Source organism: Arachis stenosperma, chromosome 2 (assembly GCF_014773155.1).
Source record: "Arachis stenosperma cultivar V10309 chromosome 2, arast.V10309.gnm1.PFL2, whole genome shotgun sequence".
Taxonomy (NCBI): Eukaryota; Viridiplantae; Streptophyta; class Magnoliopsida; order Fabales; family Fabaceae; genus Arachis; species Arachis stenosperma.
In genome coordinates, this window is record NC_080378.1 from 106,185,942 (window position 1) to 106,198,587 (window position 12,646).

Consider the following 12,646-nt stretch of genomic DNA (forward strand, 5'->3'; position numbering starts at 1 on the left):
TTTGCATCCATTTTCATCTTTCTTTTTTGCATAGCAATCTTCAAAACTTTTATCCAAAACTAGTAGAACAAATATTTTTTTTTGTTTCTGGTCATTTATTTAAAAGACAAAGTATATTTTTATAATTTAAAATTTTTTATTAATCTGTAATTAACCAGTTAATTAGTCTAAGTAATCTTTATTATTGAACTAAACGGCTCCTGTTATTAGACTATGCAGGGCAGGCTGCTATTTACAATTAATTGGAATTAACTGGAACGTTTGGAGTTTCGACCAATTATTTAAATGGTTAAAAATTGATTTAAGAAAAACATATTTATTCAAATGAATATTTTTTTTGTTTATCCAAACGGTATCTTTCAATTCGACAGGTTAAGGACTAATCTGTCGTGGACTGAGTTTTATTTAAGGGTCTGTCGCTGGCCAATGGGTTGCTGCATGCACAAGGCGGGGTTCAAATTCCCGACACTTGCTTAAGCGGACAAGTGAGCTGACCACTCGACCAACCCAAGTTGGTTACTCAAATGAAGATATCAGGCTTGTGCTGTAAATCTGAAGCCCAAATGAGACCCTTTTCACAATGGCCCAATAATCGTTGCAGCCCATTGAGCCTCACAAATAAAAAGTACACAAAACGCATAAACCCTAATTCCCATTGTTCTCACATTTCTTGTGGTGCACCTCACAATGGGACGTGTGATCCGTGCTCAGCGTAAGGGTGCAGGCTCTGTCTTCAAGTCCCACACACACCACCGCAAGGGTGCCGCCAGGTTCCGCAGCCTCGACTTCGGCGAACGAAACGGTTACCTCAAAGGCGTCGTCACTGACGTCATCCACGACCCCGGTCGCGGTGCGCCACTCGCCAAAGTCACTTTCCGCCACCCTTTCAGGTCTCTCTCGATGTTAATTTTGTTGCACGAGTTTGAAATATTCGATGCGATTGTCTAATTGGAATAATTTTGTTACGAAACGCGGTGCAGGTACAAGAAGCAGAATGAGCTTTTTGTTGCGGCGGAAGGAATGTACACTGGACAGTTTGTGTATTGTGGGAAGAAAGCGACGCTTGTTGTCGGTAATGTGTTGCCTTTGAAAGCTATTCCAGAAGGTGCTGTTATATGCAATGTTGAGCATCATGTTGGTGACCGTGGCGTTTTCGCTAGGGCTTCTGGGGATTATGCTATTGTTATTAGTCATAATCCTGATAACGATACCTCTAGGTACCTAACTGTTTTGTGTAGCTATGCTTTTTTTTTTTTTTTGTTGCTCTGGTTATGCCGTTGTCGTTGCGTTGCTCTATGATGGGGAAAATTGTATGAAATGGCTACCATTTAATTATTCGTTCTTTCAGATGGTCATTTTCTTAGGCGGTGGATGGAAAAGTAGTTATTTTTGCTGAAGTGGGGTTAAGTGATTGTGCATGCACATGTAAAATTGCTTTGCTTTACAGTCAGTTATGAAAATCAAATTCTATAAATAAACTTAAAAGTTAAAACCATCCTTAGAATATACTCCTAGGCAAGTTAGTTTGGACATAGCTTTGGGGTCTTAAATGCATTTTGTCTTGTTGATTGTAATGGTAGAAGATATCTTGACTTCATGGTCTTGTGTGCAATGGTTATTGATTGGTGTTATTCCACATTTAGGATTTCACTGAATTGTCTCTGTTTGATCATTTTATTTTCAAGTCATGGTGAATTATTCAATGTCCTTCTTTTGATGCAGTGAGTTGGAAATATCTTATTTATATAGCATTGAGAAACTTTTGATATGAGGTGCTGGAGAATTGTGACTGAAACTAAGGATGTGTTTGTTGTGGTGGACCTGTTGTTGGTTCTGTTTAATTCAATTCAATTATCCTGTGTGTTTTTCTAACAGGATCAAGCTTCCCTCTGGTTCAAAGAAAATTGTTCCAAGTGACTGCAGAGCTATGATTGGTCAAGTTGCCGGTGGTGGGAGAACTGAGAAGCCTCTACTCAAAGCTGGTAACGCATACCACAAGTTCAGAGTAAAGAGGAATTGCTGGCCTAAGGTTCGTGGTGTGGCTATGAACCCAGTTGAGCATCCTCATGGAGGTGGTAATCACCAGCATATTGGACATGCCAGTACCGTCAGACGTGATGCTCCCCCTGGGCAGAAGGTTGGTCTCATTGCTGCCCGGAGGACAGGACGGCTTAGGGGGCAAGCAGCTGCAACTGCCGCAAAGGCCGATAAGGGTGCTTAAAAGGATGGTTAGGATTATGTATTGTGTTATGTTTTCCAATTTTGTTTATTTGGTAGTATGTCTTGATATTTTGAACCATTTCCCCCAATATATTGGACCATGGATAGACAGTAGTGCTTTATATTTGCTTATGTTGTATGTTCAATTCTGTAGTTGGAATTGGTTATATTGATATTGCATTTTGAACGGACGCTATTCTATCATACATTAATTATTTCAATCATATGAAGTTGAACCAGCAAGCGTAATTTGTAACTAAGTATCCATAGATACATTTTTTGTTTCATTTAACAATTTGACACTAAAAGAAAATGATTGTGGTAGTCTGGTGTGGGATACCAGCAAAATCTAGAAATTTTAAAAAATGGTGTATATGTGTATATATATTAAACAATATTTAGGATTTAGAGCATATAAAATTTTAAGAAACATGATAATACTTAGTTCAAATCAGTTAGATATAACATTTACGAAGCTTTTTCTTGTCGGGGAAAAATAATGAAAGAAGGTAAAAGATAAACTTAGATTGAGTCGGTATAAAATTGGGCAATCCACAGTCAGTAAAGTTTCTCACGTATGAATAGTTGAATAGTGTTTTAACTTTTATGTATTCTAACTATTTCATAAATTATTAGCCACGCCCATTAGGGTTAAGTATGCTCTGCTAGGTTTATTTTCTTAGTAGATTCCCAAATACGGCTGATCTCACACATTGGCCGTCAAAACACACACCAAATTCCAGGTGCTCTTTATGGGGAGTCATGGCATATCAAGGAGGTGGGAGGAATGTCGGGAGGGAGGAGTATGAGGGGGAAGAAGATGGCGGGGTTATCTTTTTCTATATGAAAGAGGTTGAAGAAAGTCTCCAGAATTGTGCTAAAAAGTCTATTTGCCAGAATTCTGGCTCTTAGATCCTTTAGTCTGGAATGGCAAATGTTGGGGGCTGGTGTTGGGGAAGAAAATGACGGAGTTATCTTTTTCAGATGTGAAAGAGGTTGAAGAAAGCCTCCAGAATTGTGCTAAAAGTCTAATTGGCAGAATTCTGGCTGATAGATCCTTTAGTCCAACAATCACTTACCTAGTTCAGCTTTTACCCTCTAATTCCCCCTCCATTCCAATCTCAGGCATTGACCTCCACCTACCTCCCTTAGATACTGTCGCCACTAAATCAGACTTACCTTTAGTTCCACATTCTGTTCCTACTACAAATAGTCATTCTATGATTACAAGGTCCAAAGGCTAACAACAATAATCCTCATGTCTTTAATTCTAAAATAACAGTCACTATACCTCGGGAGTAGATCCTCTCTAGTGGAAAAAAAACTGGGATGGTGTCAATTGTTTAATCTCACCCTTCATTAGTGCCTCTCTTATATTTATTTTTGGTTGCACTTATAAAATTGTGAGAGATCACCCTTTATTCACTCAAATGTTAAAAAAGATTGAGAGGATCCATTTCCCTATACCTCATTAACAAAAGACATGATGGAAGAATATCAAATCCTTATTAATGCTAAGACCTAAACTGTTGTCTCATCATCATATAATGCTAAAATTATCTGCAGCAAATTGGTTTTTACCATCAAGAAACATCCCCAAAGCTATGTCCAAACTAACTTCCCTAGGAATCTCAAATGAGTCTCTCTTGTTGTACGGGAAATTAGTAGAAGGTTGAGAAATTTCTTTGATTTAATTCTCAAATTATAATGTGTAGAAGTTAGGTTGAGAAATCATTTTCTTGTTGCATCAAGAAATTAAATAAAAAGTATAGTGATTTTCTTTGTATTCAATTTCAATTTATCTTTTTTATTTTTATTTCAATTACAATTTATCTTTTCTATTCAATTTCAATTCTTGTCTTATTTAGCCATTCTTATGAGAGTTTATTCAAGGTGCAGCTAGGGGCAGGGTTAAATCTCTTTTTTAAGTTCAAAATTTCTTTTCTCGATAAAAAGAGGGACAAGAGTCCAAAAAGAAGAAAAAACTAACAAATAATCATTCTAACTCCTAAAGTACCCGCTAACGAAAAAGGAAAAAGAAAAGAAGCTCATCCCCATATCTTGAATCTATCCTTATCTTGCTAATCTGAAGATGTGCTCCACAATAACTTCCTCCATCCTTACCAACAGTATTTTAATGGAGTATACGAGAGAGGAGCCAACATAGAGGTATGCTTCCTGTTTCTAGACTAATTGGGTGGCGCATTTGGAATCGCTTTCAACAATTAGTTTGTGGATTTTCATCTCCCTTGCTATTTTCAAGCCAATGTAAAACTCCCAAAGCTCAGCTATAGTAATGGAACAATACCCAACATATTGAATCCTGCAAACACTCTACCAGAGAATTTCTAAGTAAATCGGTACACACTCTATTACTCCCAAATTGAAGAACTGAGCCATGGAAGTTGAGTTTGATGCAGCTACCCTCAGGTAGTTCTGAACTTCTTGGTACTTGTTTCTATCACCTTTTGACATTGCTCATCGTTCTTTGCAAGAGCCATAGCTAATTGAGGAACTTATTCACTTGCAGATTCTGGTTGTTAAAGATGAGTTCGTTTTTTGCATTTTCAGGCTGTATTACATGTTAATAATTTTCCCTCTTGCAAGATTATTGTGATAAAGTGATTAACTGCCAATCAATTAGTTCTGTGAAGATAAATATAAGATATAATTATGACTGCATAATCAAAACCAGCTTATCTATTATATTAAATTTTACTTGCCGTATATATTTTTCACATAGTATATAATTTGTGAATGGAAAATTCTAGTGAAGTATGCAAACTGACATTATCATATAGAAGTGTTATGGAGAAGAATGAAAGGTTGTAGATCATATGAATTATCTTTTGTACAGTATAATTATCTTTTGTACAGTATGTATTTAGGTGTTATGATTTTTGTTAATTGCATTTGTTACGAGGTAGCAACAATCCAATGTAATTTTTGTAATGAACATATTTATACTGTACTACTAACTATCAATATGTACATATTGTTGGTTTCTCTTATTTTTAGACTGTTATATAATTAATTTATTTGCAATATGAATGCAAGTTATTTTTATTTAAGATCCCTACTTTTCCATCACATGATCATACTATGTATTGTATCATATATTTTGTCTTGATATTCATGTACATTTAAATATTCACCTTTCATCACATGATTATGTTATGTATTTAATCATGTATTTTTTTTCTTTTTATTCCCATGTGTAGCATAGATTTATTCACTAGTATTATAAAAGAATAAGCATAACGAATAAATTTTTAATTAGTTAATATTAGTTATTTTTTATTATAAATTTTTTTTAACTCATTTATTGGAGAATTTAAGATTTATTTGGAATTTAAAATTTACTAGTTTACGATAAAAAAATATTTTCAAAAGGTTTGCTCCTTAGTTGAATTCATTGTAAAAATAATAAATAATGAAAATTGTTGATGTCAAATTATAAAATAATATTACTAACTAAAAATAAATAAATCTATATTTTCTTCATTCAACCATGAATCGACTAACCTAGTGCAAGACTATCAGATAGTCAAAAAATCATTCATCTTCTCAAGCATGAATTTTAAGTGGTCTATTACTCTTGCTGAGATTTTAGTCAGTAGAATGTGTCAAAGACACAAGAACACGACACAAGTAACACATTGGAGTTGATTTAGAAAACAAATGGACTCAAAATAAGAGCAACATTCTCTAAGACTCATGGTCGATCCTGATGTTTCGGATGTTTTTCCTCCATTATCATGTAAAGGTAAATATAGCTTTGTCTTTGACTCATTGTGAGCTTGTGTAACAACAAACAAAAATCACTTGTTTCTTGTCTTTACAAGCCTACCAACAAAAGTGGACTCATTCAAGATCCACACATGGTAAATTTAAAGTGCTAATTTTATATTGACCATTTTTTAAATTGACAAAAATGAAAAATTTATGGAGTAAATTAAGGAACTAAACACGTTTATTTTTTTTTAACAAAAGGAAGGAAATTCAGTCAAAAGTATGGACCAAACACAACCTTTGGACGTTAGAAATTGTAATTTCAATAAATATTATAAAAAAGACAAACTATATATATGAACTAACAGACAAAAAAAGAGAAGCATGCATATTTTTCTCCTTGTTAGAATAGATATGGTGGTTAGAAGTTAGAACTACTTTGCTTTCTACTCACTTCCTTACATAGCTAGACAACGAAAATTAATCATTTGTACATTTATAATTCTCATATTGATAAAACTATGGTACATCTAAACTTTAATTACGAAATTTAATTTTGGTAAACAGTTCACAAGTATATCTAATCAATAAAAATAACTATATCTATATTGAGGAAGTGAATAATTATTTAAAAAACAAGTAAATGACGATACAAAAAATATTTGTCTCTTCAATCAAACAATTTTAAATTAATAGGAAATTTTAATACATAACCCTAATCTATAATACTTAATTTAAAGTAACTACTCACATTATGTAAAGTGATAGCAAAAAATTATAAATAATTTGATATATTTAACTAAATTTATATATAATATGTATTAATCTTTTTTGTATTATATCATACAAAGATATATTTATTTAAGTAATCATCTTAATTTAAAACACTATTCCCTTTAAAGAAGAGAAATGTTAGAAGATTATTATAATTTATTATTTTTTTTATCAATTAATTATTAATATTTAAAAATATGAGTTAAAAATATGTTGTTAAATTATTAGACTAAAAGAATTAAATTAATGAATAAAAATAATGATAAAACAATAAATTTTGATAATTTTTTAGCATTTTTTTTAAATGACCTTAATAAAGAAGTATTTCATGGCATAACAATAATCAAAGTTATATCGATAGGGTTTAGCTTGATCCAAATTTATTAACAAAAATATCTGAGAGAGAATTTACGGATAAATTTTATTAATTTGGAGGTGATTATGAAGCAATAATTAAAAGAGCACGATGAGAAACAAATAAAGTCACGTTTTTCTATTTTTTGGTCTACCCTCTCAAAAAACACACACAAAAAACAAGAGAAATTAAAACACAAGTTTGACAAGGGGTGACACTTACCATAACAAAGTCGTAGAAAAGGTCCACAACCACAAGCCTCTCACCCTCCTTCCATTTGTCACCTTAGTGACCACACTCTCATGCTGTCAAATTACTCTTAAAACATTTCTCTCTCATCCACAAAACAATCCAACCCATGACTCCAACTATAAACTAGGACTACTTACCCTTAATTTTCACCGTACAACCCCACAACAACTATCACTACAAGAACAAATTAACTCCACCCCTATTCCTTTCATTCATTCTTAACCCACTTTCCCCCCTTCAATCCTATCTGTCTCTTTCTCTTCTTCTCTCTCTTCCTTCTATTTTTTTCTTTTTTAATTTTTTTTATGGCTTTGATTGTGGATCAACAATCAAACTTCAAACACTTCTGTAAAATTTGCAAAAAAGGATTTGGTTGTGGAAGAGCGTTAGGAGGACACATGAGGGCTCATGGAATAGGAGATGAATCAGGTCACATGGATGATGATGACCCAGCAAGTGATTGGGAAGATAGGCTTGGTGGAAATGTTCCACCAAGCAACAAGCGCATGTATGCTCTTAGAACAAACCCTAATAGGTTAAAGAGTTGTAGGGTGTGTGAAAATTGTGGCAAGGAGTTTTTGTCTTGGAAATCCTTTCTTGAGCACGGTAAATGCACCTCCGAGGACGCAGAGTCCCTCGTATCCTCTCCAGGGTCCGATGCTGCTGATGATGGCATCGGACCTACCAGGAGAGGATGCGGGTGGTCCAAAAGAAAGAGGTCGTTAAGAGCAAAAGTGGGTAGCTTCAATTACAATTGCCCCTCAAGCGAAGAGGAAGACCTAGCGAATTGCTTAATGATGTTGTCCAATGCGATTGTGGACCCTCTGACGTCAGCCGTGGCCGAGCCGGAGGAGTCTTGCGCCTCGGCGAGCAGAGACGAGGAGCAAAGAAGAAACCCTATGAACTTTGTTGCACCATTCTCTTCTTATAAAGTTCCAAACAACGATAACAACAATAACAATAACAACAAAGCGAAAGGTGTTGCTAAGGGCTTGTTTGAATGCAAAGCGTGCAAGAAGGTTTTCAACTCGCACCAAGCGTTGGGTGGCCACAGAGCTAGCCACAAGAAGGTTAAGGGCTGCTTTGCGGCGAGGCTGGACAATCTCGACGACAGCCTCGCAGACGATGACGTCATGACACACGAAGAATTCTTCCCTACAAAATCAAACTCAACATTCCAATTTGATCAAAACCCTCACCATAACTCAGCCACATTGGCCTCATCATCAAAGAGGAAATCAAAGGTTCATGAATGCTCCATTTGCCATAGAAGCTTCTCCTCAGGACAAGCATTGGGAGGCCACAAAAGGTGCCATTGGATCACATCAAATGCACCGGACACTTCCACATTGGCTAGGTTTCAACAATTTCAGGAACATTTGGATCAAATACCAAAGTTTGATGGATCTTCTGAACCTCTTGATCTCAAACTTGACCTCAACCTTCCTGCACCAACCAATGATCTTTCTAGAAGGAATAACAATGTTAATGTTTCCACAGAAATCTTCTTGCAGCCATGGGTAGGAGGAGCAGGAGGAGGAACCGCCACAAAGGAAAACAATACAAACATGAAAGATGATAGCAACAATAATAACAACAATAGCCAGAGTCAAATTAGTCACCAGCACCCCACCAACCATAACCAAATTGATCATAATGAAAATGTTGGTGTTGATGGGGACAAGAATAATAGTAACCCCAACAACAACAACAATAACAATGATTTGATGCAAAGTGTGGATAATGAAGCTGATAGTAAGATCAAGCTAGCAAAACTTAGTGAGCTAAAGGACATGAACATTGGTGGCACTTCTTCACCATGGCTGCAGGTTGGAATTGGTTCAACAACTGCTGATGTTGGCACCGATCAGTAATACATACTTTTTTTTTTCTTTTTTGGTGGGGATAAATCATATAAATACATATATATATATATACTTGCTGATTACTATTGAGTAATCATTTTTTTGTTATAAGATTTTTTTTAAAAAAAAAAAGCTCCTATACTGTAATTACTGATACAAACATACAAAAGTTCAATGTTTTAATTTGAACTTACAGGTTTTTTTTTTAATCTTTTTAAAAACTTTTGTCCTTTGTACAATTTTATGATAAGAAGTTACATTATGAATAAATCAGAAGATTAATTTTTGCATAGCGTTTTGTTACTTTTGGTATAGAAATTACAAGCAGTTAATTTGTTCCTCTAATGGAGATAATCTTTAATTTGCTTAAACAACCGGGTAGCATTATTAGCACAATCCCTGATATTGTTTATTTTCTATATAAATTAAAGTTTGGTATGTTAGATTTGGAAAAATTAATAAATTAGAGTAATGCTAGCTAGATAGCCTTTAAAGCATAGGATGGGAGAAAAACATGTAAGTCCATAAAACTGCATCCACTTGTAAATAGTTACTATTATATATATATTACTAATACTAATTACTATGCATCTTCGCATTAAATCTATAAATTCTCATTCATTTTAATTAATAGTTTTTTATGTGTTATTTTAAATAAAATATTGAAAGTTGAAACTCTTCGCTCACTTGTTGAATATTAGACCAGCGTTAGTTGTTAATCTTTCAATTAATTAAGTCTATATTATAACTATTCTTTTGGTTATGTAGGTATTTGTGCGACGTAACTAAGCTAACTTATGAAGTACTGTTAGTGAAGGAGTTGAGAAGATTTATGAGTGTCACATGTTATAAACTATATGGATAATTGATATGTTTGGTATTAATCGGAATTGTAATGGCTTGATTTGTTTCTTAGTTTGGAACCAATAAAATTGAGAATTGATTTTGTTTGTAAATTTGTCGATTTATTTTACAATTGATTTCAAAATTTTAATTTTAATCGAATTTTATTACAATTGAAATGATTTAGTCCTACAAAAGTAGTAGATGATTGTGTAATATTTCTTTTTTTAAAATAACAGTGATATTTTATTTAATAAAAAATATAATATCTAAAAGTCAGGATAAGAAAAATAGAATTTTTTTTAAATATTCACGATTAGGTAAAATTATAAGAAGAAAATAACATAGAAAGGCAAATAGAAAAAGAAATCTTAAAACACTATAAATAAAGTAAAATAGATAGTTTTTAGTTCAGGATAAATATCTTGATTTGCCTTCTACAGTTTCTAAATCGAAAAAGGCTTTTTTTAGTATGATCAAAGAAAAGGTTCGAAAAAGAATTCAAGGGTGGAAGCGCAATCTTCTTTCGTCAGGTGGTAGACATGTATTGCTTAAGGCAGTGGGAGAAGCTATTCCTATTTATACATTGTCTTGCTTGAAGTTGCCTGATGGTTTAATTTCAAAAATTCACTATCTACTTTCTCAGTTCTGGTGAGGACAAAAAGGTTCTGAAAGGCAGATGGCTTGGATTAGCTGGGACACTATGACTCGCCCACGAAAAGAAGGAGGCATTGGATTTAAAGATCTCAGAATCCAAAATCTGTCGCTTTTAGGCAAACAGTTTTGGCGACTTGTAACACAACCTACTTCCTTATTATCCCAAATTCTAAGAGGTAAACACTTTAGCAATGGTAATGCTATAACGACAGAAATTTGAGTCTTACCTTCTTGGGGATGGAGGAGCATACTGGAAGGCCGAAAGATTGTTGAAAAAGGTCTTAATTGGGCTGTGGGTACTGGTGAGAATATCCGAACCTTTGAGGATCCTTGGCTGCCTCTTCCGTATCCTTTAATGATTTCTGACATGCCAAATAGACAGGCTATTTCTGAGTTGGTTCCAAGAGTTAAAGATCTAATTACTGAAGATAGAAATTGGAATCAGAATCTCATTCAAGAATTATTTACCCAAGACATTGCAAACAGAATTTTGTCAGTTAAAATTCGTAGAGTAGGGACAAATTGCAATGGAATTTGAACAAATCCAAGCAATATGATACAGCTTCAGGTTACAGAATTGGCTATTTATTTTACCATCCGCCTCTGGAGTTTTGCCTTAATTATATGCAGCAGAAAAAGCCATGGATTGATCTATGGAAGTTGAACTTGCCTCACAAAATTAAGCTATTTATCTGGAAAGCTCTCCATGGCCGACTTCCGGTGCTTGCTCAGATTCATCACCGCATCTCATCTATATCACAAATATGCCCCTGCTGTCATGAAGCAACGGAAACAGTCACTCATTGTTTGATCGATTGCTCTAGAATTAAAGACGTATGGTCTCAGAGTTATCTTTGTGATTGTCTTTCCCCTCAGAGTTCTAACGACTTTTGGACATAGTGGACTGCATCAATAGAGATACTTGACCCGTTGAAGAATGCTTATCGTAATCCTCAATTGCTTGCCATCATTTGCTGGAACTGCTGGTTGATTTTTGAAGGTTTTACTTCTATGCTATCTGCCATTCTAGCAAATTCTGTCAAGTTGTTCCGTGAAATCTAAAGAACTCCCAATTTAGGTCGTCATCTTCATGAGGCAAGCTCTTAGTTGCATTCAATTTGATTTATCATTCTTTCTTCTTTAAGATTTTTCTTCGTTTTTCGACCACACACTATTGGATGAATACCTTCCGTGTAGTATTTTTGAGAAATTCCCACATTTTATTATGATATTCTGCTTTTGGACATCTTTATATTTTATTTTTTAATAATTAATAAAATATAACCTACTATCTTTAAAAAAAAAGCGATATTGCTAGTATTTTTTTTGAAAATAAAATTTATTAAAACTCTAAAAGAAAAAGCACACTATCTTCCTTTTTTTTTTTTTTTTGCGAAGGAAACACACTATCTTAGGAGAGGAAGCATCAGAATTCATAACACAAAATTGAGGTATTCCCTTGTTTGAAAGCTTTCATGCTAATTGTTACTTAAATTATTTTTTTAATTTAATATTAATGATAATTAATTATAATATAATAAAATTTTTAAAATGAATAAAAATAAAAATAAAAATTTTGTATTTAATTTTATGTATTTTTTATATATTCTTATTATAATTAATTACTATCAATATCAAACAAATAAAAAAATAATCTAAATAACACTAACACTTTGTTTCTTGCTCTCTTCTCCTGCTTCTATTCTCACCATTTCTTATTATTCTCATGTACCTAATCTTGATGATAACACCGTGTTTGGATTCAATCCTAATGTTGATGATGCTGTTTTCTCCTTCAATCGCTCATCAATCGGCGCCATCCTCTTCTCATGTTAAAATTAGTAAGCTTTTTAAATCTTTTGTTAGAGAAAAACACTTTCACGGCTGTTTCATTTTATTTTTTTTTCACAATTAGAGTACAGGGATATTGCTCCTAACTTCATTATTA

General features: G+C 33.7%; 2 protein-coding genes across 2 annotated transcripts; both read left to right on the forward strand.

Moving 5' to 3' along the window:
• The first annotated feature begins 641 nt into the window (after window positions 1-641).
• LOC130958093 (60S ribosomal protein L8-3-like) lies at window positions 642-2,426 on the forward strand. Its single transcript, XM_057884995.1, has 3 exons — window positions 642-890; window positions 981-1,217; window positions 1,876-2,426. The coding sequence occupies exons 1-3, from the start codon at window positions 688-690 to the stop codon at window positions 2,219-2,221; spliced, it is 786 nt and encodes a 261-aa protein (XP_057740978.1). The 5' UTR covers window positions 642-687; the 3' UTR covers window positions 2,222-2,426.
• A 5,212-nt stretch (window positions 2,427-7,638) lies between these two features.
• LOC130960552 (zinc finger protein ZAT9-like) lies at window positions 7,639-10,040 on the forward strand. The gene is made up of 2 exons (XM_057885969.1): window positions 7,639-9,162; window positions 9,967-10,040. The coding sequence occupies exons 1-2, from the start codon at window positions 7,639-7,641 to the stop codon at window positions 9,985-9,987; spliced, it is 1,545 nt and encodes a 514-aa protein (XP_057741952.1). The 3' UTR covers window positions 9,988-10,040.
• The last annotated feature ends 2,606 nt before the right edge of the window (window positions 10,041-12,646 follow it).